The sequence below is a fragment of the Phacochoerus africanus genome, chromosome 15 (genome assembly GCF_016906955.1).
Source record: "Phacochoerus africanus isolate WHEZ1 chromosome 15, ROS_Pafr_v1, whole genome shotgun sequence".
Lineage (NCBI taxonomy): Eukaryota > Metazoa > Chordata > Mammalia > Artiodactyla > Suidae > Phacochoerus > Phacochoerus africanus.
In genome coordinates this window covers 134,805,921-134,830,599 of record NC_062558.1, presented here as the reverse complement: position 1 = coordinate 134,830,599, position 24,679 = coordinate 134,805,921, and the positions used below count along the sequence as shown (strand labels likewise).

Here is a 24,679-nt window from a genome sequence, read left to right as displayed (position 1 = left end):
AATCATGACGGTTTATGCTTTTTGTTGTTGTTGCTAGGGCCACACCCGAGGCATATGGAGGTTCCCAGGCTAGGGGTCTCATTGGAGCTGTAGCTGCCGGCCTACACCACAGCCACAACAATGCCAGATCCGAGCCTCGTCTTCGACCTATACCACAGCTCACAGCAATGCCGGATCCTTAACCCACTGAGTGAGGCTAGGGATCGAACCTGCAAACTCATGGTTCCTAGTTGGATTCGTTTCTTCTGTGCTGCGACAGGATCTCAGGTTTACACTTTTTAATTATCTGTTAAAAGCAACCATTAGTTCTTTGAGAAAGATTGATTGATTGATTGATAAACAGAGCTGAGAGGACAGAAACTCCCATGCACTGAGGAAAAACCTGGACCAGCTCTTGTTGCCTGTCTCCATCCACATCCTGAGTGTGTGGAGGGAGGTGGTGCTGCGGGAAGGGCCCTGATGGGTGGTCTGAGGTAGGGGTGCTGCCCTGAGCCCGTGTGGTTTGGATGGAACCCATGGCTTCCTGGCGGACACAGTACCTGAAACCTAAGAGGTACTGAGCATCTGGGGGGGTGGGGGTGGCCCTGTGGAAGGGGCTGGGGCCGGTGGTGTGTGCTGTGGAAGACAAGGCAGCATCTCAAAGGCTCAGCTGAGCCAGGCCCAGTGAGCAGGGGGATGGCTGCGTGGATGATACACTCACGCCCACACTGCAGCACTGGGGCTCCTGTGGGCCAGAACCCTTCCAAGCCGAATCCCAAACTTGAGAACCCAGAAAGGAGGGGAGAGAGTCCCTCTCTTAACGGGAGGAAAACAGAATCAAAGGGGAAGACACAAAGTCATAAAATTACCGGTCACTTGCCGACATCCAGCTGGGATGGAGGTTCCTGGGCAAATAAGTTGAGAATAAAGAAAAAGCCTCCTTGGACTTACTGTGATGGCTCAGCGATAGCGAACCCAACTAGTATCCATGAGGACACGGGTTCTATCCCTGGCCTCGCTCAGTGGGTTAAGGATCTGGTGTTTCTGTGAACTGTGGTGTAGTTCAAAGACACAGTGTGGATCTGGTGTGGCTGTGGCTGTGGGGTAGGCCGGTCGCTACAGCTCCGATTAGACCCCTAGCCTGTGAACCTCCATATGCTGCATGTCAAAGGCTTAACCTGGTGCCAAGCACCCTAGTAAGACACAGACTGATATTTGTTGCTGATATTGTTATTTTTAAGACCCCTTTTTGTGTGTGTCTGTCAAAATCCATGTTGGGACACAGAAATTATACCTGAACAATTAAATAGGATCAGATGGGATAGATCATGGAAAGTACTGAAAAATTAGCATTTCAGTACTACATTCTATAAAGGTAACTGGCAGAGATAAAAATTTAGAAAAGGCATTTATTCTGTCAATTAACTGAAATATATATATATACATATATATATATATATATATATATTTTTTTTTTGTCTTTTTGCCATTTCTTGGGCCGCTCCAGCGGCATATGGAGGTTCCCAGGCTAGGGGTCTAATTGGAGCTGTAGCTGCCAGCCTACGCCAGAGCCAGAGCAACGCAGGATCCGAGCCACATCTGTGACCTACACCACAGCTCAGGGCAACGCCGGATTGTTAACCCACTGAGCAAGGGCAGGGACCGAACACCCAACCTCATGGTTCCTAGTCGGATTCGTTAACCACTGCGCCACGACGGGAACTCCTGAAATATATTTTAAAACAAAATATTTTCTCTTTATCATAATGTTTTCTTAATTGAAAAATACCTTTATCAGAGTCCCGTTGTGGCTCAGTGGTTAACGAATCCCACTAGAAACCATGAGGTTTCGGGTTTGAACCCTGGCCTCGATCAGTGGGTTAAGGATCTGGCATTGTCGTGAGCTGTGGTGTAGGTTGCAGATGCGGCTTGGATCCCTCGTTGCTGTGGCTCTGCCGTAGGCCGGCGGCTACAGCTCTGATTATACCCCTAGCCTGGGAACCTCCATATGCCGCGGGTACGGTCCTAGAAGACAAAAGACAAAAACAAATAAACAAACAAAAAAAAACCTTTACCCTGGCCTTGCTCAGTGGCTTAAGTATCAGGCATTGCCATGAGCTGTGGTGTAGGTGGTAAATTCGGCTTGGATCCAGCGTTGCTGTGGCTGTGGTGTAGGCTGGCAGCTGTAGCTCCAATTAGACCTCTAGCCTGGGAACCTCCATATGCCATAGGTGCGGCCCTAAAAAGCAAGCAAACAAACAACCCTTTCAATATAATCATAAGCATAAACTAAGAGGTTTGTGAGACATAAGCTTCTTTGCAACATTTCTTTCACTTTTTTTTGGTGCTTTTCAGGGTTGCACCCTTGGCATATGGAGGTTCCCAGGCTAGGGGTCTAATCGGAGCTACAGCTGCTGGCCTCCACCACAGCCACAGCAATGCCCGATCCTTAACCCACTGAGCAAGGCCAGGGATCAAAGCCGAAGCCTCATGGTTCCCAGTCAGATTCATTTCCACTGCACCACATCGGGAACTCCACAATGTTTCTTTAATATTGCAGTAAAATAATATGATTTACCATTTTTTCCATCTTTAGGTGTACAGTTCTGTGGCATTAAGCACATTCACAGTTGTGCAACTCATCACCATCATCCATTTCCAGAACTTTCATCTTTCCAAACAGAAACTCTGTGCCCATTAAACAATAGCTCCCCTCTCTCCTCCTCCTTGTCCTTGGTCATTTGCCTATTCTAGAAACCTCATGGAAATGGAACCTTTTATCCTTTTGTGTCTGGTTTATTTCACTTAGCACAGTATTATAAAGCTTTGCCCATGTTTAGCATGTTGGAATTTGCTCCCTTTTTAAGGCTGAATAATATTCCATTAATGTGTGTGTGTGTGTATAGACACTTTTTTTTTTAAATTATTTATTATTTTTTTTTCCCACTGTACAGCAAGGGGGTCAGGTTATCCTTACATGTATACATTACAATTACATTTTTCCCCCAGCCTTTCTTCTGTTGCAACATGAGTATCTAGACAAAGTTCTCAATGCTATTCAGCAGGATCTCCTTGTATAGACAATTTTTTTTATTCATCCTTTCATGGATATTTGTCTTATTTCCACATTTCGGCTATTGTTATGAACACTGGTGTACAAATACTTGTCTGAGACTCTACTTTCCATTATTTTGTGTCTATAACTAGAATTGCTGGACTCTATAGTAAATTCTACATTGATTTTGAGGAACTACCAGACTGTTTTTCACAGTGGCGGCAACAATTTGTAGTTTGTACTTTTACCAGCAACGTACAAGTTCTCTAATTTTTGACTTTTTTTTTGGTCTTTTTTATCTTTTTAGGGCCATGCCCAAGGCACATGGAGGTTCCCAGGCTAGGGGAGTAATTGCAGCTGTAGCCACCGGCCTACGCCACAGCCACAGCAACGCCAGATCCGAGCCGCGTCTATGACCTACACCACAGCAACGCTGGATCCCCAACCCACTGAGCGAGGCCAGGAATTGAACCCAAAACCGCATGGCTCCTAGTCGTATCCATTAACCACTGAGCCACGACGGGAACTCCTTATTTTTGACATTCTTACCAACATATTGTTTTCTGGGTTTTTAAAAAAATTTTTTTTTTTATAATGACCATCCCAACAGACATGAAGTGGTATCTTACTGTGGTATTGATTTGCATTTCCCTAATGATTAGGGAAATTTTCTCATGTGCTTATGGGTCACTTCTGTATTTTCCTTTGAGAAATGTCTATTCAAGTCTGGCCATTTTTTAATTGGACTGGTTTTTTTTTTTTTCCTGAGGGGGGGATGTCTTTTTTAAAAAATTGGAGTTTGTGGAGTTGCTGTTGTTGCTCATTGGATTAAGAACCCGACTCGTCATCATGAAGATGCAGGTTGGATCCCTGGCCTCACTGAGTGGGTTCAGGATCCCGTGTTGCTGTGGCTGTGGTGTAGGCCAGCAGCTGCAGCTCCAATTCCATCCTAGCCTGGGAACCTCCCTATGCCATGAATGCAGCCCTAAAAAGCAAAATAAATAAATAAATAAATAAATAAATAAATAAATAAATAAATTAAATAAAATAATTGGAGTTTGAAATAACTCACATGTTGGAGGCAAATGGACTCGACATTTCAAAATATAGGGTATCAAGTTGAAATGACAAATGATTTTTTTTTGTCTTTTTTTTTGTTGTTGTTGTTGCTATTTCTTGGGCCGCTCCTGCAGCATATGGAGGTTCCCAGGCTAGGGGTTGAGTCGGAGCTGTAGCCACCGGCCTACGCCAGAGCCACAGCAAAGCGGGATCCGAGCCGCATCTGCGACCTACACCACAGCTCACGGCAACGCCGGATCGCTAACCCACTGAGCAAGGGCAGGGACCGAACCTGCAACCTCATGGTTCCTAGTCAGATTACTTAACCACTGCGCCACAGCGGGAGCTCCGACAAATGATTTTTGCTCCCAGGATGACTTTTTTTTTTTTTAAACATTTTCAAAACAACACAGCATTTTCTAAGTTAGGTCAAATTGGTAGTAGCCATGAAAGTGGAACAAGTGATGTGAAAAATTAGCTGACGTTCCCTGTTTTCTGAGTGGAAAGAGGGCCACTCAGGACCAAAGATCATCTGTGAAATAAAGCAGCAGGAACTCGTCATGCTTGTTATAGCTCACACCTAAGAAAGACAGAAAAGCCTGTACCAGGAGCCCAGTACCCTGGGGGTGGGCGGGGTCCGTGTGCAGCCCAGAACTATCTTAGGCTCGGTGACCTTGAGTCAAAGCTGATGCGGAGGGGAGAGCCCTGAAGAAGTTTCTGGGGATGCAGGGTCGTCAGAAGATGGAGACCCCAGACACAGCAGGAGTCTGGCAGTTTTTCACCTGTTCCGTAGACTCCGGAGCCACTCAGCTGGCCTGGCCCGGGCCTATTAGGACAAGTAGAAAACCAGCTTCGGACATCTTAGTAACTGAATTTTCTGAGCTAGTGCGTTTTAAATGCCTGGCCCCGCACTGTCAGCACTTCTAGGAGGTCTTCAGTGGGGTTTGAAAACCTATTGTTTGATGATAAGACGGTCATCCGGAGTCAAGGCCCCCACATTGCCTGTCGCACAGGCCAACCTGGGCGCAGCTTTAGCAAACGAGTAGCGAGAACTCACCCCCCGCTGCGGGCGGGCGCTGGAGTTTTAAAAATGTCAATAGACCGAGAGGCCTAGAGCAGAGCTCTTCGGGATGCAGAAGAGGGTCCAGCGGTTCGGTGGCCCTTTCTCTGGCCCCAGGCCCCAGCCCAAGTTTCCTCCGGTTGGTAGGGTGTGGTGCACTCCGGGTACGTGGGAGGCTAAACTCCGCCACTCAGATCCGGGCATGGCAGTCCCTGCGGCCTGCAGAGGCCAGACCTCACACACCCCTTCCCACGCCTTTGGGGCTGAACATCTCAATCCAGTTCCTAACATCTCAATATGGTTTTTAAACAGATCGAGACTAAGGGCTCAATTCAGCCCAAGAGGGGCTCTTGGAGGACGCGCGGCCGATCTCAGAGACGTGAGATGAGTTTGGGGGGCTCTGGGGCGCAGGCAAAAGAGCCCTCCCAGCCCGCAGCCGCTGACTCCTTTCCGCAAACTGGGCTCCCACACCGCGGGTCACGGGCGTGCAATTTCGTCTAGGTGCGGCCGGCGCTCGGCCTGGATCCTGGTGTTCAGACACTAACCTCGGCGCGTTGGGGCGGCGCGCGAGCCCAGGTCCTTGATTCTCTGGAGCCGCTGCGGCCGCAGAGCGCCTTCGTCCCGCGAGGCCCGGAGCTCCCACCCAAGGCGAGGCTTTAAAAATAGCCCCGGCGAGATCCAAGCAACAGGAAGGAACATTTTTTTTTTTTTGATGTGTAAAAAATGTTTTTGCTTCTTGTAGGGAACGCAACCGCTGCAAGTTCCAGCACACAGGGCTCCCTCTGCGCGCACCCACAGCTATCGCCGCCCCTCGGGCCAGGCGCGGGCACCGTCTCCCGGATCCGGATTTGGGGAGCGCAAGTGCCCCCTGTGGCCGGCCTGCGCCTGACCCCGCGGGCCTTGAGAAGGCACAAGCAGCCGGCGCGGGGGCCCGGGAGGAAGTTGGAGCCGTGGGGCCGGGAAGGGGGCAGGTCGTCGGCGCCGTGGGCCCGGCGGGGGCCCGAAGGAGCCAGGGCCGCCTCGGGGCGCCGCGCCGCGGTCTGCCCGGGCTCGCGTCCCCCCACGTGGCCGGCCGCCCGGGGCCCCACGTGGAAGGGGCGGAGGAGGAAGGAGGGCGAAGGCAGGGCCGGACTCCTGGCCGCCGCCGCTGCTGGACCCCCACCCCTGCCGCCAGGGCCCCAGCGTTACGCGAGGGCCTCCCGGGCGGGGCCTGGCCGGGGAGTGCCCGCCGCGCCCGGCCCCCTCGCCCGCCCGCCGCGCCTGTGTGCACTTTCGCGGAGCCACTAATCCCCCGAGAGAGCCGATTTGTAGTGAAGAGTATCCGTAGGGGGCGAGGCCGGCCCATGTGGGGTTGTGTCATTGGTTTGCAAAGAGAGACCCCGCCTTTGCCCAAAAAAAAAAAAAAAAGAAAGAAAAAAGGAGAAAAAAAAAAAAAAGGAGCGAGGAGTGAGCGGGCGGCGACCCTCACCTCGCCTCCCGCCTCGCTCCTGCGCAGCCAGCGGCCACCGGGAGACGCAGTCGGCGTCGCTTCTTTCCCTTTCCTTTTCTCTCCGTTTTCCTCCTCCTTCCCCGGAGGAGAAAACAAATAAAGAAGAGCAAATAGCCGGGAGGCGCTCGGCATCCAGGACGCTCCCTCCCCCGATCCAAGTTGGAATTAGCATCCTCTTGGGGGTGAGCGAGGCGCGGGGCGAGGGCGGGCCGGGGACCCCCAGCGCAGCCCCCTCCCGGCCGGCGGGCGTGGGGCCGGGACGGAGCTGGGGAGGATCGGGAGCCGGGTGGGCGGAGGAAGGGGGTGGGGTGGGTGGGGAAGTAGGAAGAGGCTCGGCGGTGAGGGGAGGAGGAGGAAGGGAAGGGGAGGGATAGGGTGGGGAGGGGAGAGAAGGGGGAGGAGAGGGAAGGGCAGTAGGGGGAGGGGCGGGGAGCTGGAGAGATTAAGTTTTTGTGTGTGTGTCCCTGTGTGCGTGTGTCATTTTAAGGTGGCCCGGGAGCGGCCCAGAAGAGCCGGCGGCGGCCCAAGGAGCGAGGGACGGAGCCGGGAGCCATGCCGCGCTGAGGGGGGGGCCGCACAGCCGCCGCCACCGCCACCGCCGCCGGGTGGGGTGGGAGGGGCGGGAGCCGCCGCCGCTGCCGCCGCCGCCGCCGCCGCCTCCCTGGTGGGCGCCCTTCGCCTTGGACGCCGGCGGCCCAGGACGAGGTAAGGGGGGCCCCGGGGGAGGGCTGGGGCCGCCGCCGCCCCCGCCCCCGCCTCACCTGCGGCCACGGGCTGGGGGCGCCGCGCCCGCGCCTCACTGCGCCACTGGGGGAGGAGGAGGAGGGCGAAGGACACGGAGCCGGCATCCGAGGACATCTTTGGTCTGCGCCCCCGGCCCGGTGTCCCTGCTCGGCGCTTGGGGGTGGGCGCCGGCCTGGGGGTCCTTGCCCGCGCCCCCCCCCACCCCCGCCACCGCGGATCGCGCCCGCTGGCCGCCGTTTGCGCCAGGATTTTTGTTGTTGTGATGAGAGTTGATGAATGCGAAGTAGGCGGTCACCTTCCTTCCCATCAGGATTGGGGAAAAAAAAAAAAAAAGAAACCCCGAGTGCGGCGGCGTCCGGAGGGCAGCGGCGGCGGCGGCGTCTCGGCGACGGTTTCCTAGGTGCCCCCGGCTCCCATTCCCCGAGGCCGGTGGGTGCGCGCGCGGGGGCTGCCAGCGACCCAGGCCGAGCGCGCGGCACGCCGCGGGGACAATACACCCGGATCCCTCGGGACCGGGAGTCCGAGCGCGACGGGCCTTTCGCCTGCGGGGCGGGGGCGGGGGAGGGGAGCTGAGGGTCCACTGGGAAACCGGGGCGCGCTCGGCTCGGGGCCCCCAGGGGAGCGGCCCTTGCCGGCAGGGGATCCCGCGCGGCGCCCCGGGAGCGCAAGTGAAAGACGGGAAAGGAGGCGAAGTGGAACCCTTTTGTTTTGCCGGCCCCGCATTGTTGGCTTCTCCGGGCAGCCGGGCCACATCTGCCGCCGCCACCACCACTGCCGCGCCGGGCTCGGCCCGCCAAAGTCGCAGCGGGGCGGGGGCCCCGGGCGAGCCGGGCGGCGGGCGCGGGCGCGGGCGGGGGCCGGGCTGGCTGGGCATTTCCTCTGCCCGGCCGCGCTCCCGCCAGCACCACTTCCTCCTCGCCCGCCGCCGCCGCCGCCGCCGCCGCCGCGAACCCGGCCCGCCGGCCTCCCCCGCCCTGGCCGCACTTTTCGGGTGGGGCGATCCAAATAGAAAAAGTTTCGCAGGAGGGGCTGGCGGGGGCGCGCCCCGGGCCGCGGTAACTCGGCGCGGCGCAGCGACAGCCGGGCGGCCGCGGTCGCCTCTTCCTCCTTGTCCTCCGCGGCGCCGGACGGACCCGAGCGACCAGAGAGAGGGACGCGCCTTTCTTTCTCTCCCTCGCGCTCTTCCCAACGCCCCGGGGCAAGTTGGGCAGAGGCGCCTGGGAGCCGAGGCGCGCAGAGATCTTTCACCAGCTGGAGGCCCGCGGCGTGGCCGGTCGTGCACAGCCCACGCAGCGCCCTGGTGCTGGGAGGCCGCGGGCCCGGGAGCTCGGCGCGGTCACCGCTGGCCGCGGCGAGACACACACACGCGCACACACTCCCTCCGGTGGCTCGCTTGCCGCCGCCTCCGATGGTCACGGACACTGTGTGCGTGTGCGCGAGAGTGCGTGTGGTGCTTGCAGCCCCCGAATACTTTTTCCCAAGGCGGCCCAAGCAGCAGTTGGCTCCAGGGGTCCCCTTGTTTAGTATTTTACGGGGGAAAGGAGGAATTTTTGGTAGAAATCCCCGCTTGTTCTGCGACCTTGCGGTGGAGGCGGCTGGCAGTGGCCTACGTCGTGAAGCAGGGCTCACTTGCCCTATCCGGGGTAAACAGATCATTCTGGATTTTTCCCCTCTTTAAAGACTGGAGGATCGGGTTAAGTTCTTAGAGTCAGATGTGAATGGCTCGAAGGGTAGACAAGAGAATTCTATAAATATGCATTGGGAATTTAAAATGCTAAGTGCCTTATTTGCAATTCTGTTGGATATTGTAGAGACTGGTATATTTTTATCTGACATGGATAATTTGGCGGGGACGTTTATTTTGGTTAGTTTACTAAGTGATTCTGCCTTCCGACTTTGGCGAACTATGTATCAAATTCTCCGTACTACTCTTTCAAAGAAGACACTCTTCTTTGCTGGGTGCTTGGGTTCAAAGACAGTCTAAAATTTACCTCTTGTTCTGTACCTAAGACTGCTGTTCTGCCTCTAGGGTTCTCAAAGTAGAACTTGGTAGATTTCATGTACTTCGGAGTATTCCACTGTTTTGATTTTTTGAATAACATTTTTTACATGTTGGAGTAATGGGAGCTTAAAGGATCTTGTTTTCATAATTTGATTTCAAAGAGTACTTCTTAGAGCAATTATAAAGTAATATTCAAAATGCTCATTAAACAGTTTCAGTCAAACAGGCTTTAATATTGAAACAGCATTTCTTTTCTCTTTTTCAAGTACGAGGGTCTGCATCCCAGAGTTGAAACACTAAATATCCTTTTGTCTAGCATCAGATCTCTGAGCTGCTGCCACCGCTCCGGTCAAAACCCCTTTTTATTGCCCCCCAAAGAAAAGTTAACGAGAGGGTAGATTTCAAGCAAAAAAGCAGGCCCTCCTTGCAGAATAGGCTTCCATTTGCCATCGAAGTTGAATGTTAGCTGTGAATGCACTTGCCTTTAATGAAACCAGTTTAATCGTTCACACTTGATCAAGTATAACAGGACCAAACAAAGGAAATAAGCCAGCATATTTCTGTAGAGCATTGAGGGGTTTAGTGTAAGTGTTGGTGTAGGGTCACCCCCTCCCCCACTCTGTCCCCTGTACAGAGTGAAGGCAGAGAATTTATGGCATTGATTGGTTTTCTGTGCCTGAGGGGGTAGAGGACCCCAGTTTGTCCTGGTAGAAAGCAGCTATTAGAGGGAAATAAAAAATCTTGGTTTTGGAGCTTGCTTTGGACCGGACAGGGTGCTTTTGGGTTTAAATCTTTTTCATGTTTGGGAAGATAAAAAGCTAAGGGATATTTCCTCCCTCCTTTCTGATGGTGGGTTAATAAGGCTGGTGGGGGCTTTGGGTGACTCTGCAGATGGAGCTCAGAGCCCTGTCACTTTGGAGTTGACTTGGATCTTTGAAACTGGCCCTTGAGTGGGTGTTCTCCTGGGGGCAGGGGCAGGGGCAGGGCGGATTGTCTTTTCTTAACAGTGATTTCAACAACAAGGACAACAACAGGGGGAAAAACATCTCTTTGTCCCTAAAGTGTATTTTTTTTTACCGCCAGGCACGATTTGCAACTTCTGTTTGGGACTTGGTCACTGACTGTGTGAAGAAATACTTGCAAAGTGTGTCTCTTTAAAGTTAAAAAAGTAGAAAAGCTTGGCTACTTAAAAACAAACACTACTAGCATTGTAAAAATACACCAGTGACATACTTTGTGAGATATTTTGGCCTTTTAAGACTCAGGGCACACCTGTTCCTGTCGCTGTGGAGTCCAGTTTGCTTTCCCTGGCATTGTTAATCTGGCCTGTACACAAGATGAAACAGGAAAACTCGCTAGCTGTATAATTATTAACTAGCCCATCAGGTGCCCTTTCAGGGAATAATCAATAACTTTACTCTTGACTTTTAAAACTCCCAAAAGAAATCGTTTTCATCAGTCTGAATGTGTTTTAAAGGAGATAAAGTGAAACAAACAGCCACAGCAGCCACAGCACACAAAACTGCAAGATCAACCTGTAGCTTTTTCGGTGTTCTGAGAAGCTGGCTGCCGGGCCTATGAAGAATGAGTGGGTAACACGGGTACTGAACAAGCCTGGCGCTGGACTGGAAAAGCCCATTATCTCTGGGAACTTTGAAAATCCTAAAGCAAAAGGAGCTCAGGATGGCTCGCACCATTTGAAATCCTTGAGATTCCGAACAAAAAAGGGCGGCCCCGCTGAGGTCTGGCACCAGAATGCCATTTGCCAACCGTTCTCTTCCGTCATGAATCATTTTTGAAGGCAACGTTATCCCCTTTGCACTAGCGCTTTCCCTAAATGGAAAAAATTTAAAGAGTTTACAGCAGCGGTAGAATGGCCACCCCAGTTGTCATTTTTTACCACTGTCACTTCAGTGTAGAAGGGCTGTCATCGTAACGTATGTGAGTCCAGCCGGGGTCCCTCTGTTAATAATCTTTCTATCAGTGAAAAGCAGCAGCCCAAGTGTCTCATGTCCCTGATGCAGGCCACAAAGATGTATTCATATAGTACATGATGGGGAAAGGAAATTTATCTGTTCGGCAGGTCGTATTTCCACCGCCTGGCTGATACTTCAGTTTCAGAGGGTGGAACACATTTTTGTAGTAATTAAAAAGTGGGAGTGCAGTTTGTGTGACCCTTTGAATGGAAGTACTTGTACTTCACACCGTGTAAAATACTGGGGTGCCTTATCCCCCAGGAATCACTAGCTAAGGAATGTGTGTATGGACTTCCTTCACTGCACACGAAAATGCTGGAATGGATATGCTCTCAGAGGCTGTACTGCCTGGGCAGGTATCACTTTTCTTCCTTACAGCTGGTAACCAGCATGTCCTAATTTACACTGCTACAGTTAAACTTACAGCATCCTGGGAAAGAAGGAAAAATGCAAGCCCTCTTCCCCCCCCCCATCTTTTGAAGTTAATTTTTATTCAAGTCTGTGTGCTTGATGGAATATGTATCAAAGACTTATGAAAGGATTTTAAAAAGAAACACACACCTATCTCTGGGTTTGGAAAATTATATTTAATCATCGCTAAAAACTTCGGAACCACTTTTAAGGTGTTCAGGGTTTCTTTTGATCATGATTTAATGGAGCGTAGCCAAAAGCCATCAGTGCAATTCTAATGATCTTCCCAAATTAACGTTTGGGCTTCATCTGGAGTTTGCTTTTAGCCAGCATTATTAGTGTTTCAAGCCTAAATTATGGCTGCACTTGGGCCTTCAGGACCTCACCAGTGAAAAGAAGGGCTTTGCACATTGTGCAAAAAAAAAAAAAAAAAAACCCACAAAAAAACAAAAAAACCGGGATTCACAAATGAATACAGAATGTACAATAGGGAGAGAGCCAGGCCATTGTTTGTGTGGAATGTTGACAATGGGAGCCGAGGGGCAGTTTCGCCTTCATTCTTCTAACTGCTCGAGAACACAGAAACTTCAGGAGCTTCGGACAGGATGGGAACCAGTCAACAGTCATCTGTCTTTGCCAGGCGTGGAAATCGGGGCTGCCGGCCCGCTCCCTCGCCAGAGTGTTTCTTAGAAGGCGGTCTTTTCTGGACTGCTCGGGAACTCGGTGTGCTTTTTCTCCGCTGTGAGCTGCTTTTTTGAAGAAAGCTTCTACAAGCAGATAGTAGGGTTCTTCAAAGAAAGTGTTAAAAAAACCAAAAAAAAAAAAAAAAACAACCCAGCAAACGCTTCTTCCCTTGAAATGCAGTTTTAGGAAATCATATTCAAAGCTTGCCAGAAATCGAGGCATCCGAAGTCACAGGAAGCAGTTGTGTTTATTTTTATTGCTCTCCTCACATTAAAGTAGTTTTTAATCTGTTTGTGGTGTTAGGGAAAGTGCAGCTAAAATGAGTATTTGTGGGGTTTTTGTATTTTGTTGCACAGCTGCTGCCATTTCTGAAAAAGCTCCCGGGTACCGCATCTTGCACCTCCATTCGCAAAGCGTTCTGCCTCCACGTGGGGGCTGAGGGTCCAGAGTGGCCCCCACTCTGATGCTAAGGTGGCCGGCACGCTCGAGAACTTTTTCACCCTTCCTGGAAGCGGGATGGGGGAGCCGCTGACTGCTGCTGGGGGCCCATGCCCGTGCTGCCTTGAGGGAGGTGCTTTGGTGTAGAACTTTGCAGGCCAGTTGACGTTTCCATCTGTATCTAGCCTCGTCCCTCCCTGAGTGAATGTTTTAGAAATGATCTGCTTTAACTGTTTCTGTAACTAGATTTAACAGATGGTCGCCTAGAGTTGGCTTAATATTCACAAAAATTGTGATAAAACGGTTGAGTTCTTATTCATGGAGCAAGTGATGCTTCTGCTTTTATGGAGAATTGTGACTTCTCTCCTAGGTAATAAGAGGCTTCCTTTCTCCCCAAGATGGGATGGTGTTTAGGACAGGTTAGTCCCAAAGAGCTGTTATTGCCTGAACTTGAGGGGCAGCCTCACCTTTGGGTGTTGCTCGGTGAGCGGCCAAAAGTGTCCTGGGGTGAGGGGAAGGTGGTGCTTTTCGACAACAGCGGTGTGGTCCTTAAAATTCATCCAGCTTGTAAGATGGAAAAACAAAAATCAAGGTGTTCCCTTGTGGTGCAGCAGGTTAAGGATCTGGCATTGTTGCTTGCAGTTGCTCAGGTCGCTGCTGTGGCACAGGTTCGATCCCCGTTTGGGGAACTTCCACATGCCGCAGGTGCAGCCAAAAAAAATAAAAAAAGTTTCCTTTACACTGTTGCTTTTTCTCCCCTTCAAAAGTGCTCAAAAATGTGCTGATCGCATTGAAATAAATCCTTAATTATGACTTGAAAACACCATTAACTGGCTTGGAGATTGATGGGCAGTAGCGACAGTGTTGCCACGTCTTATTCCAGCCCAGGTTGCGCCAGAAACTTGGAAGGGCCTTTTTAAGGAACTTACTTAGCGGTGTGGGTCTTTCTGCAGCGCCAAGGCCGGCCAAGGGCTTGTAAATTCACTGTGAGCTCCAACCATGCCTGAAATCTAGCCTCCAGCACAGGACAAACAAAAACTTCATTATGGAGTCATGGAATCCCTGGAAGTTTCTTTGGGAGGAAATGTAGACTAAGCAGAAAGGTCACCTCCTTAGGCCTGATGGGATCCCCCTCTCCCCCCACCGCCCGCCCCCGTAAGGCAATTAAAAAAGCCTACCTAATGTGCAGGCTAGCAGAGGATCCTTTGATAGGTGAAAATGACCCGAATCAAGCCTCGAAGTGATAGTATTATCACAGCCCCAGGTGTGGGGGGTGGGGGGAGAGGGGGAGGAAGGGAGGGACAGCAGGTGGAGTTCTTTGCTGTAGGGGGTAGAGGCACCTTCCTAGCTGCCTGAGCTCTGGCTGGGACTTTTATTCTTTTGCTGATGGATGTCTTTCGTATGGTGGGTCTACAAGTGCAAAGCAAGTCGCTGCTTGCTGGGGCCCAGGTGGGTCTAGCCAGGGGTAGGGGCAGTGCCTGCACGCCCATCTGGATCGTGGAGAGCCTGAAGGATGTTGCAGCTTCCGGGCCTGCCCACCTGGAGTGCAGCCAGAGCCAGCAGCGAGCTGGGAGGGCCTCGAGAGCTCTTAAAACCCTGTCCAGGAATGGTCGAGGGCACCGGGAATGTTCACCCAGGACTGGAGCGGCCTCGCCTGGTCACATGGTCTTGCTTAGCTGGGAGGGACAGAGTGCTGGTGACACAAGGGAGGCCTCGCTGTTGGAGCTGCCAGGCCAGCCAGATGGGCCGCGTGGGCTCCTAGAGCTGGCTGGCCTTGACTGACCACTGGGTCCGGGGGTGGGGCAGAGCTTTCCAAACAGCAGAGACCCCAAGGCCTGCGTACACTGGGGGGTGGGGTGGGGGGTGGCTGTTTAATGAACTGAGGGGTGGGAATGTGGCCATTTCTTCCCAGTAGGTGGGACAGATCTTTTAAAAGTTTTCTGCCAGCTTTTCTTCAGACATTGCACTGTGGACTGCAGTGCTGGCTGATTCCTCCATCTGCCCCTCCAGGACTGGATGGAGCAAGGGGCATGGATGCCAAGTTTTCTACCCATATTGCTTAGTAGTCCAGGAGGACACAGATGTACCTGATTCCTTTTTCTCAGCGCTTTCTGGTTACGGACTGGAAGTCACTCCAGGAGGGCAATCAATAAAGAGTATATTTTGCTGCACAGATATCAATATGCACATATAAGTGCCTGCGAGTAAAATCTCGGAATGTTTTTGATCTTAAAAACATTTCACAGTCATTAATCTTCACGACGCTCCTGCGGGCTAGGTAAATAGAGCAATTCCTACTTTATGCGAGGAAGAAATATCGAATTGCCTCCCTCGAGTCATAAAGAGGCTGGCTGGTCTCCGCCTCCTCTTTCCGTAGCTCGGATTTGGGGTTCTCGGGCGCAGGGAAACCCCTACGTTCGGCCCAGATTGACCGCAGGGCGACTTCCGGGCTCCCGCACGACCTTCTGCGGCGCAGAGGGCCACGTTGGGCCTGGGTGAAGGCCAGCCGGCCGCACCTGGCTGCCCTCTACCTGGAGGGGGCGGGGTCTGCGGCTGCACTGCCCCGAATCCGCCCCGACAGCACGGGTGCTGGACCCTGCTTGTAAGGCCGGGTCTCCCGGCGTCAGGTTCCGGGGTTCTAGGACCCCAGGCCGGAAGGCGAGGTCCGTCTGGCCCGGGGGCCCGCGGGCCTGGCCGTTCCCCCCGCCGCTGGCTCACCTGGAGGCTCCGCCCCCGAAGGCCGCCTACCAGGCGGCTCTAAAGCCCCGACCTCCCCCCGGGTTTTCCGTGCGGTTGGCACTCTTGGCCGCCCCGCCCCTCCCCCGTCCCCCCCCCGCGGGCCCCTCCCCCCCCGCAGGCTTGGGTACCTGCCCCCCACCCCCACCCCATTCCCCCCCTCCCCGCGCGGTACCTGACTCTGCCGGAAGCGCCCCTCCCCTCGCGCTTTGCCCTTTCACTTGCAAATAGGGGGCTGCTTCCCGCCGCGGGGAAGTCGTCGAGAGGTGATAGAAATGGCCTTTACCCCCTAGTGCCCACTTCCTCCTGCAGCCCTTTGTGCGGGCTCCTGCCCCTAGCCGCCTTCCACCCGCGCCTCGGGGCCCGGACCGGGGAGAAGCCTGGAGACTACGCAGGACCCCGAGGTGGGGCCTGAACCCGCGGACGAGGCTCGGAACTGAACCAGGTACCCGGCTCGACTGCGCCTGAGGCACCCCCAGCGATCGCGGGCTTAGGGGATCTAAAACTAAACCTGTGGTCGTTGTCCCCTTCTCCACCTCTCACTTCTCAGTGGACAGGGAGGTTCGTTGATTGATTGCTCCTTGGCGGCCCAAATGCAGCAAACGGTAAACGGCCTTCCCGCTGTGCTTGCTCTTCTTGGTGGAGGAATTTTTGTGTGCTTGGCTCTTTCTGTCCTTATAAATTTAATGTGATAGTAAAGAAATCCGTGCAGGTCTTTTATATAGGTTTTTAAAATTTTTGTTAAGGTAACTAAGTAACTACCATTTATTGAGCATATACTTAGTACCTCTTGCCCTGTTATTAAGGCTTGGCCGAAGTTGCATTTGATTTTCACCAGACGGGTGAGACCTCAGGCACATGGAGCTCTTGAACGACTTGTCCATTGCCCTCGCTGCCGTCTAAGGGACAAAGCTGGGATTTGAACAGACTCTTGGCAGTGAGGACCAGGTGGGTTTTTTGGTGGAGGAGGAACTCTTGGGAGCTGCTGTTCCTGCCGCCACCCTGAGAGAATTCAGGCTTGCCCCGAATCTGGCATGTTCTCCCCAGGATTCAAATGGCTTCTCAGAAACAATTATCTTTCTCAGGCTCAGAGTTGCTTTCCAGATCACATGGGGCCATGAGAAGTCTGGCTTGTTTTAATTTCCTTCTTTGATTAGTGGTCTTTTGTTAGGATCTTACAACCTAATGCCAAGGAAGGATTTCTAGATAGTTTCCTGGACCAGGCCTGTTTTAAATTCACTACACTTTCTGGGTTAATGAACAGCATGGCTCCTGATCAGAAGCCTGAGGCAGGCTCGGTAGACGGGGGGGGGGGGGGGGGGGGCCCGTTGGCTGCACGGGGAGAATTCTGCCCCTGGACCACAGACTCACTGTCCCGGCCAAGACCAGACCCTGGAAGGACTTTGGGGGGGGGGGCGCTAGGCGCAGTGCGGTCCTTTCAGCCTCCCCGAGGTAGAGGTGAGGGTCCCTTCTTCGTTCACCAATGAAGAACCAGTGTGGGGGGGGGTGTCCAGCAACTGAGGGGGCGGGAAGCCAACTCACTTGGCTTCAGTTTCTCTGCAGTTGGTTGAGGCTGCTTTTGGCTTTTGATTGGGCCTTGGGTAGTTTCGGGGTTGGCTTTGCTGTGCTGGGCAAGTTCTCCTGATCTTGTTTTTTCTCCCTGGCCTCCATCTGGGTGTCTCTGATGTGCACCCCTGTCCCCCAACACAGACGTGCGTGCATGAGCGCTCACATACACGCCCTGAGAGTCTTTGGGTAGCCTTCACAGTGTTGAGGATTTGGGGTGGTAACATTGGATTTAGCAGTCAGCTACCATTTTTATCACTAGGTGAGGCCGGGACTTACAGGTCCGTGGTCTGGGCTGGTGATCTCCGTGGATTCTTCGCAAAGCGAGCCCCTCCTTCCCGCTGTGTGACCCTCGCTTGGGAGGGGCTGGAGGTGGATGGGGCGTTCTGACTGCCTCGCACTTTCCCGATTCATTAAGCTCGGCTTCCAGTGGGAGGTGGTTCTGGGTTTCTACACGGGGGAACTGGGCAGAAGAGACGGAAGATGGTGAGGTTTCACCTAATTGGAAGAGTCTGTCTGCACCCTTCCTGTAGAAACTGGCGAGAAACTTGATTCTGCTGGGTAAACCTTTTCTGGGTTGCTTCCCCGCGTTTGTGTTGGCCTTGGAAAGGAATTTGAATGAATACTCCCGAACAAAAGGAACAGCTTTCTTTTCAAAGAGGCTATCAGAATTGAAAGGGAATGGCACACAGTTGGGTGTGTCCTGCAGTCTGGAGACGGGCCCTGCCTGCGTGATTAACTCACCTGAAAGGCGCACCCGGAGCAGGTGATGTGGGCGCTCTCTGACTGACCTTGGCTTCCTTTAGGGGAAGGTCCCCACGAGGTGGAGATTTTCCTGAAAAACAGGCTTTCCTTTAATTACGAGATTACCTTCCTGCCCTGTGCTTCTTTTCCTTTCGTGAACACGTGTGTGCTTGCAGACACGTGTGTGCTTGGGAAAGAGGTCCCTGAAGTCTTTGCTGGGGCCCCAAGGCCCCAGGGGGCCCGGGGGTGGTGGGGACCCAGAAGACAACATGTCTCAGCCTTGGGGTGCTGCCCTGTTTCCTGGAGGGCTCAGGTAAGCAGGATGGGGGGCGGGGGGCGGGAGGGGGTGGGGTGTCTCATGACCTGTGAGCCCTGCGTGCTGGCTTGGCTCCAGCTTGGGTCATGATTAGGTTTGGTTTAAGTCGTCCTGCACTTTTCAAACAGGTCTCCCTTCTGCTTCGGCCCCCACGGGACAGAATGTAGCCCGGCCAGGATCAGCCTTGGGCCAGCTCCCGCCTCTCGGGCCTCAGCTGTGCTCAGTGGGGCCCAAGAAGGGGGAAGCTGCTTCCTTCAGGACCCGTTCGGCTGGTCGGTCACCCCGTGAGTGGTGGTGTAGTGGCTGGGTGTTGAAGGCTCAGAAACGTGTTCTGATGACCCATGTAATTTTGTCAGCTGTGGCCGGCTGAGAGCCAGGATTTGTGGGTGTCCCAGAAGCTTTTTGGGGTCTGCAGGTGTGTCCCTGTCCTGTCCCGGGTTTCAGGGATCCCGGGCTCTGCAGAAAGGCCCCTGGCCTTGGCATCCCAGAGTCCCCGGAGCATGAGAAACCTGATCGGTTCCCCACGTGCCCGTGTGGATGCCATGGTGAGGGCAGGTTTCCCGGGGCCCTGCTTTTCTCGGCCTTGGCCTTGTACAGAGTTCTATTTATTTCCCCTCTTCCTCCAAGATGTTTGTTGCTCTTCGTTCAGGCCTGAGGATTTTTCTTTTTTTCCACACAAACATCCTTTCTTCTCATTTCTCAACTAAGCCTGGGATTAAGAATGTGGCTTCAGCTGACAAAAGCCAGGAGATTTTAGAATTAACGTTGGAATTCTATCTGTAATGATGTCTTCCTGAGTATTTAAGGAGGGCTTTGAACAGTGGGTAATTTTTTTTTCTTCCCTAAATCGGCCAGATGGGCTCCAGTAGTGGGCAAAGGCTGCAGCTTAGAGTGAGTTTTCTCTGCGAGAATTGTGAGCTTGCCTTATTTGAGTCTCCTGTGTCCCAGGGGGCATGAAGGAGGAGGGTTGTGCGTAACACTTGTTTGGTCTGTGCTCTTTTTTTTTTTTGGTCTTTTTTTTTGGGGGGGGGACCTCACTTGTGGCTTCCCAGGCTAGGGGTTGAATTGGAGCTGCAACTGCCAGCCTACCCTGCAGCCATAGCAATGCAGGATCTGAGCCACATGTGTGACTTATACCACAGCTCACGGCAGCACCGGATTCGTAATCCACTGAGCAAGGCCAGGCATCAAACCGGCGTCCTCATGGATGTTAATCAGATTCGTTTCCGCTGAGCCACGATGGCAACTCCCTGGCCTGTGCTTTTCCCTGCATCTCAGACAGGGCCCTGGAGCTTAGAGGCCGCCCTTCAGCTCAGCAGAACCATTTGAAATTGAAGGGCACATTGCAAGCCCAACTCTGGTTCGTAAAAAGCCTTCTCTGCAAGGGAGATTAAAGGGGGTTTTCTAGTTTATTGCATTTTCTAGAGCAGCAGTGGGCAAGCTGGGGTCTTGGAGGGAGAGTGGGAGTTGGATCCGGGAGCCTTGTCATTAGTGGGGAGCAGGGCAGGGTCAGTGCCAGGACCACTTTTTGGCCAGGCCTGTAGCCGGGAGTTTGGTAACCTGGTCGTTATTTCTTGCACATCAGGTTCTGGGCTCAGATCCAAAAGCTTTACTCTGAGCCACCCCCAGCCTGCTTTGGAGCCCTGGGCTGACCTCAGTGTTATCTGAGGTCCCATCAAAAGGCCGTGAATGTTGCCTCCCTTCCCAGGGCTGAGGCTGGACCCCAAGGACAGGTGGCCCTGCCTGCCCTCAAAGAGCTTAGTAGAGGCAACAGGATCCACACATCTCCAGCAGCAGGGGATGTGGCTTCAGATGGACAGGCTGTCCTAGAAAGTGTGGGTCCAGGTGCATGAGTGCTGTCAGGATTTCCTGAGCCCTCACAAAGGGCTTCCATTTCTTCCTTTCTTTCTTCTTGCTTTTTATGGTCACACATGCGGCATCTGGAGGTTCCCAGGCTAGGGGTCAGATTGGAGCTGCAGCTGCTGATCTACACCACAGCCACAGCAACACCAGATTGGAGCCGCGTCTGCGACCTACACCACCAAGCACGCCAGTGCTGGATCCTTAACCCACTGAACAAGGCCCAGGGATTGAACCTGCATCCTCGTGGATGCTAGTCAGATTCGTTAACCGCTGCGCCACGACGGGAACTCCCCGTTTCTGAATCTGAAGCAAGGGTAAGAATAGGATGTGCTCCAAGGATTTGACAAGGTGGAGTTTCCTTGTGGCTCTGTGGGTTAAGGATCTGGCGCTGTCACCGTTGCGGCTCTGGTTATAGCCATGGCACAGGTTCAGTCCCTGATCTGGGAACTTCCACATGCTGTGGGTGCGGCCAGAAAAAGAACTTTTGACGAGGTAATATTTATAAAGCACTTAGAACAGGCCTGATCAGGTGTTTGTTAAATTTGTAAAAGTACGAAATAAAGGGCTTCCCGGGTGACACGGTGGGTTAAGGACCCAGTGCTGTCATCGCTGTGCCTTGGGGTGCTGCGGTGGCGCAGGTTAGATCCCTGGCCTAGGAATCTCTGTCTGTGTGCGGCAGGTGCAGCCAGGTAAATAAGTAAACACACAGGTTATTCAGCCACTCTTGCCCTGAGGTGCTGTGTGCCCCCGGGTTTCCTTGTGCAGCCCTCACTGCCTGCATGGAGCCCAGGGCATCCTGATAGAGGACTGGAAGGAGGGGTCTCCCTCAGGGAACACCCCAGAAGGCTCCCTGGGCCTTGATTGCTTTGGTTGTGCGGGTGGGAGCTGGGGCTTGCTAGGCGCAAAGGTGGTAGGTGGTCTTTGTCCTAGGTGGGGTTGGGCGGATGGGGGATGGGGGGTGAGGGGTTATCCTTTGCATGTAAATAATGGATGGGCTTTATGGAGGCAGGTGGAGGGGGTGGGGCACAGCGAGATGTGTTTAGGGTGGGCCATCCGGACCCTGGTGGGAAGTTTCCTTTGTGACTCAGCAGTAACAAGGCCAATGAGTATCCATGAGGATGTGGGTTATATCCCTGGCTTTTGCTCAGTGGGTTGAGGATCTGGCGTGGCTGTGGTATAGGCCAGCAGCTGCAGCTCTGATTCCATAAGCTGCAGGTGTGGCCCTTTAAAAAAAAACAAAAAAGCCGAAAAAAGCCCCAAGTCTGCATGGCACCCGACAGGGAAGGATAGGTGGACCCTGGCATGGTTTGGGGAGCAGCTCATATTTCTTGATTCCTGGGGCCAAAGTGACGAGCTGAAAACCCTTCAGGAGGTTGTTTTTAGACCGTGGAATGTTACTCTGTTAGGTCACTCAGGAAAATATTTACTTTCTATTTAAGACCTACTTTCCCTTCTCAGAGAAGGAAGAGGCAGCCAGTGGTTGGGTGCTGCCCTCCTTTGCCCGTGGCAGTCAATATCCATGACAGGTAGGGCCTGCAGGTGTGGGCAGCCCAGTTTGTAACGTACCCCCGAGGCCCAGCACCCTCTTCCAGAGCAGGCAGGGAAAGCTCTGAGCCGGCAGGCACGATGGGCCTCGTTCCTGGGGGAGTTGGTTAGTCAAGGCGCTCTTTCTGCTCTTTTCACGTGCCCGCCCCCCCCCCCAGCCCCCCTGAGCCCCATGGGCAGGGGACTTGCTTCCCAGGGAACAGCTTGATGGGTTTGTCTTCCTGTCACATGATGGGCACTTGGTCAGCAGCAGCTTTGGGGCCTGGCCCAGGTGCAGCTGGGTGGCCAGTGTACCATGTTTGCGTGTCCCTGACCTGGGCCTGGAAAGTCGGCCCTTTCCAGGGCATGCATTCACTTCGGGGGCCAGCCCGGGCGCCCCACAGGGCCACATATGGACATGACCCCCCCCCCCCAAGTGTTGCTGCTCCTGCTGTAAGGTCACGTGAGCATGATGGTGAGGTGGGGGCTGGGGATGCGTTGGGGAAGATGTGTCCTTCCCAAGTCTGGGCGAGAGACGGATTGTCGCCTTCAGGATGGCCGGTCATTTCATGGACCAGCAGTTTTCTTCGGGCTTAATTCATACCCTGAAAGAAATCTCACTTGGAAAGGGAGATGATCCCTGAAAATGCCCTTGGGAGGCAGCCAGTGGTGGAATGCAAGGGCGTTTCGGGGGTCAGGGGCCAGAATGTCCTGTTTGCACCTGTGCAGGTTCTAGGGGTGTGCACAGCAAAGAAGAGGCTGAGGCAGGTGGAGAGTGTTCACTTGTTAGCCGTTTGTTCCTCTTAGGACGTGCGGTCCTGGTGGAGGGTCCAGGAGCAGTGGCGAGGGTAGCTGACAACATGCGGTAAGCACTTGGCTGCCCCGCCTGGTTCACGCTCCTCGTGCCATATCTACATCCCTCTAGAACAGAGAGTTGAAATTGGGGTCTTCCCGGCAACAGGGAGAAGTCTTTTGTGCCCTGCCGCGTCGGAAGGGGAGCAGGTGAGTGCTTGCACCCCTCAGCCTCCCGCCCCCAGTTGGTCATAGTGAGTGCTTTTAGTGGCAAGAAGCCGGCTGGGGGGCTGGTGGTTTCCACGTGAGTGACTTGCTCAGTCCCCAGGGAGGGCTGATGGCTGTCCAGGAGGGTTGAGAGGGTGGCTTCCAGAGCAGGTGGATCCTTAGGGCACCCCTGGCCAGGAGTCATCCTCTGGGGACCCCACCCAGTGTCTCCTTGGAGAAGCTCCAGAGGGGCTTAGAACATGGGTATTTTGCAACTGGTGGTTCTCAGCACAGCCAGCCCAGAGCCTGCCAACAGCACGCAGACTATCTTTCTTGAGAAACAAACCACTCCCCCAACACACAACCCACACACTCCCGAGTCTAGTTATTGAGCAGTTGGCACGACCAATGATTGAATGACTTTATACTTGAAGTCTCTGCCCCCCATCTGAATGAATAGATTAGGAAGTGCAAATGCAATTGCTGCCGTACCCAGTCTCAGTGTTGTGGTGTAAGGGAGATCCCACCCCCTCTGTCCCCTCCCAGCTTTCCTAGGGATGCGAGTGTGCCATTCAGATCGGAGCTGGTTCCGTATCTGGGCGCTCTTGACATTTACTGTTGTCTCTTGACCAGGCAGCAGTGCTCATTGCGAGGAGGCTGGGCTACGTGAGTGCCACAGGGTAGTGGCAAGGAGAAAAATTGTTTTCGCACATTATATTGCAGTGAGATGGGGGCCCTAGAGTGAAGCACACGGAAAGTCTCTGCACAAGTCCGTGTTGAGGATGCTGGAGGGATGACTTTGGACTCAGAAGAGCACAAGGCAGGTCCACCTTGCCGTGTGAATGAAACCCACCTCGGGGAGCTCGCTCCTGCATTATTTCATCCGTGGTGCTGCACACACATTTGGGGAAATGACATCTGTTGTTTTTGTTTTTGTTTTTTTTGTCTTTTTGCCATTTCTAGGGCCGCTCCCACAGCATATGGAGGTTCCCAGGCTAGGGGTCGAATTGGAGCTGTAGCGGCCGGCCAACGCCAGAGGCACAGCAACGCGGGATCCGAGCCGCCTCTGCAACCTACACCACAGCTCACGGTACGCCGGATCCGTAACCCACTGAGCAAGGGCAGAGATCGAACCTGCGTCCTTGTGGATACTAGTCAGGTTTGTTAACCACTGAGCCACAACTGGAACTCCCACTCTTTTTTATCACGATTGGAGAATTGATGAATTAGTGGGCTTCAGTGAGGCTGAGAACTTACATTTCCGTGTAGATGACAGCTTACCTCTGTTCTGTGGGTAGAAGTGCCTCGGCACCCATGTGCTTTTACTAACACTCGCAGTAGAGAGGCAGCGTGGGTATTTCCCAGTTGCGGGCTCCGCAGGGGCGATGCAAGGAGGTGGGCTCACAGTGGATAAATGATTGAACAGGAGCCGGAGATTCTTCCCCACCAGCACCAAGCTGCTTCAGGAATGGATTCAGATAACCCTGTTCTAGAGATGGGAGAGTGTGTACAGATGTGAAGGCGGGGACTGAAGAGCACCCAGTTTAAACGAGTCTGGAGCCGTTGGCACGTTCCCTGTTGAGGAGAGAACATGAAAGACCACGCCTGGTGTCCTCAGATGAGGATTGAAGGGCTCTCCCTCTGACGCTTGGTACAAGGCTGCTAACTACGGTTTGGGGCAGAAATTATTTGCCCTGTTGGTTTGGTGGGTAACTGCCTTTTGGGGGGAGTTTGGGGTACTTTTGGCGTTTACCCCAAGCCATTTACCGTGAGGGAATGATAGCCATTACCTTAGTAACTTTGGCGAGGTGGCTAGGAGTTTGGGGCCCCTTGTTAAAAGTCCTCCAACTGCTTGACTATGAGGTGTGAGACCCTCTGGGGCCCTAGCAATGTGCGGGGTGGGGGGCTGCTTTTGGACTTGGGTGAGCAAAGAAATGACATTATGATTTATGGTGTTTATGAAGACAAGCATACATATCTGTTTTCACATGGACGTCTTAATAGAGATTAAATACAAAATAAAGCAGAATGCAT

General features: G+C 53.3%; 2 protein-coding genes across 4 annotated transcripts in view; one reads left to right on the top strand and one right to left on the bottom strand.

The window, feature by feature from the left end:
* Positions 1-4,396: 4,396 nt before the first annotated feature.
* Positions 4,397-6,508, bottom strand: LOC125115484 (transcription initiation factor TFIID subunit 4-like). Its single transcript, XM_047759508.1, has one exon. It carries the CDS (start codon positions 6,496-6,498, stop codon positions 5,473-5,475), a length of 1,026 nt encoding a protein of 341 aa, XP_047615464.1. The 5' UTR covers positions 6,499-6,508; the 3' UTR covers positions 4,397-5,472.
* Positions 6,509-6,597: 89 nt separating this feature from the next.
* The window catches only part of CTBP2 (C-terminal binding protein 2), a 158,955-nt gene continuing 140,873 nt past the window's right edge, over positions 6,598-24,679 (top strand). Inside the window, exons 1-2 of one of the 3 annotated variants that reach the window (XM_047759496.1) lie at positions 6,598-6,824; positions 7,130-7,347. The gene's annotated coding sequence lies outside the window, so the exon portion shown is untranslated. Of the gene's footprint in view, positions 6,825-7,129; positions 7,348-7,757; positions 7,816-24,679 lie in introns of those variants that run through there. The other 2 variants (XM_047759497.1, XM_047759498.1) reach the window with 2 other exon arrangements.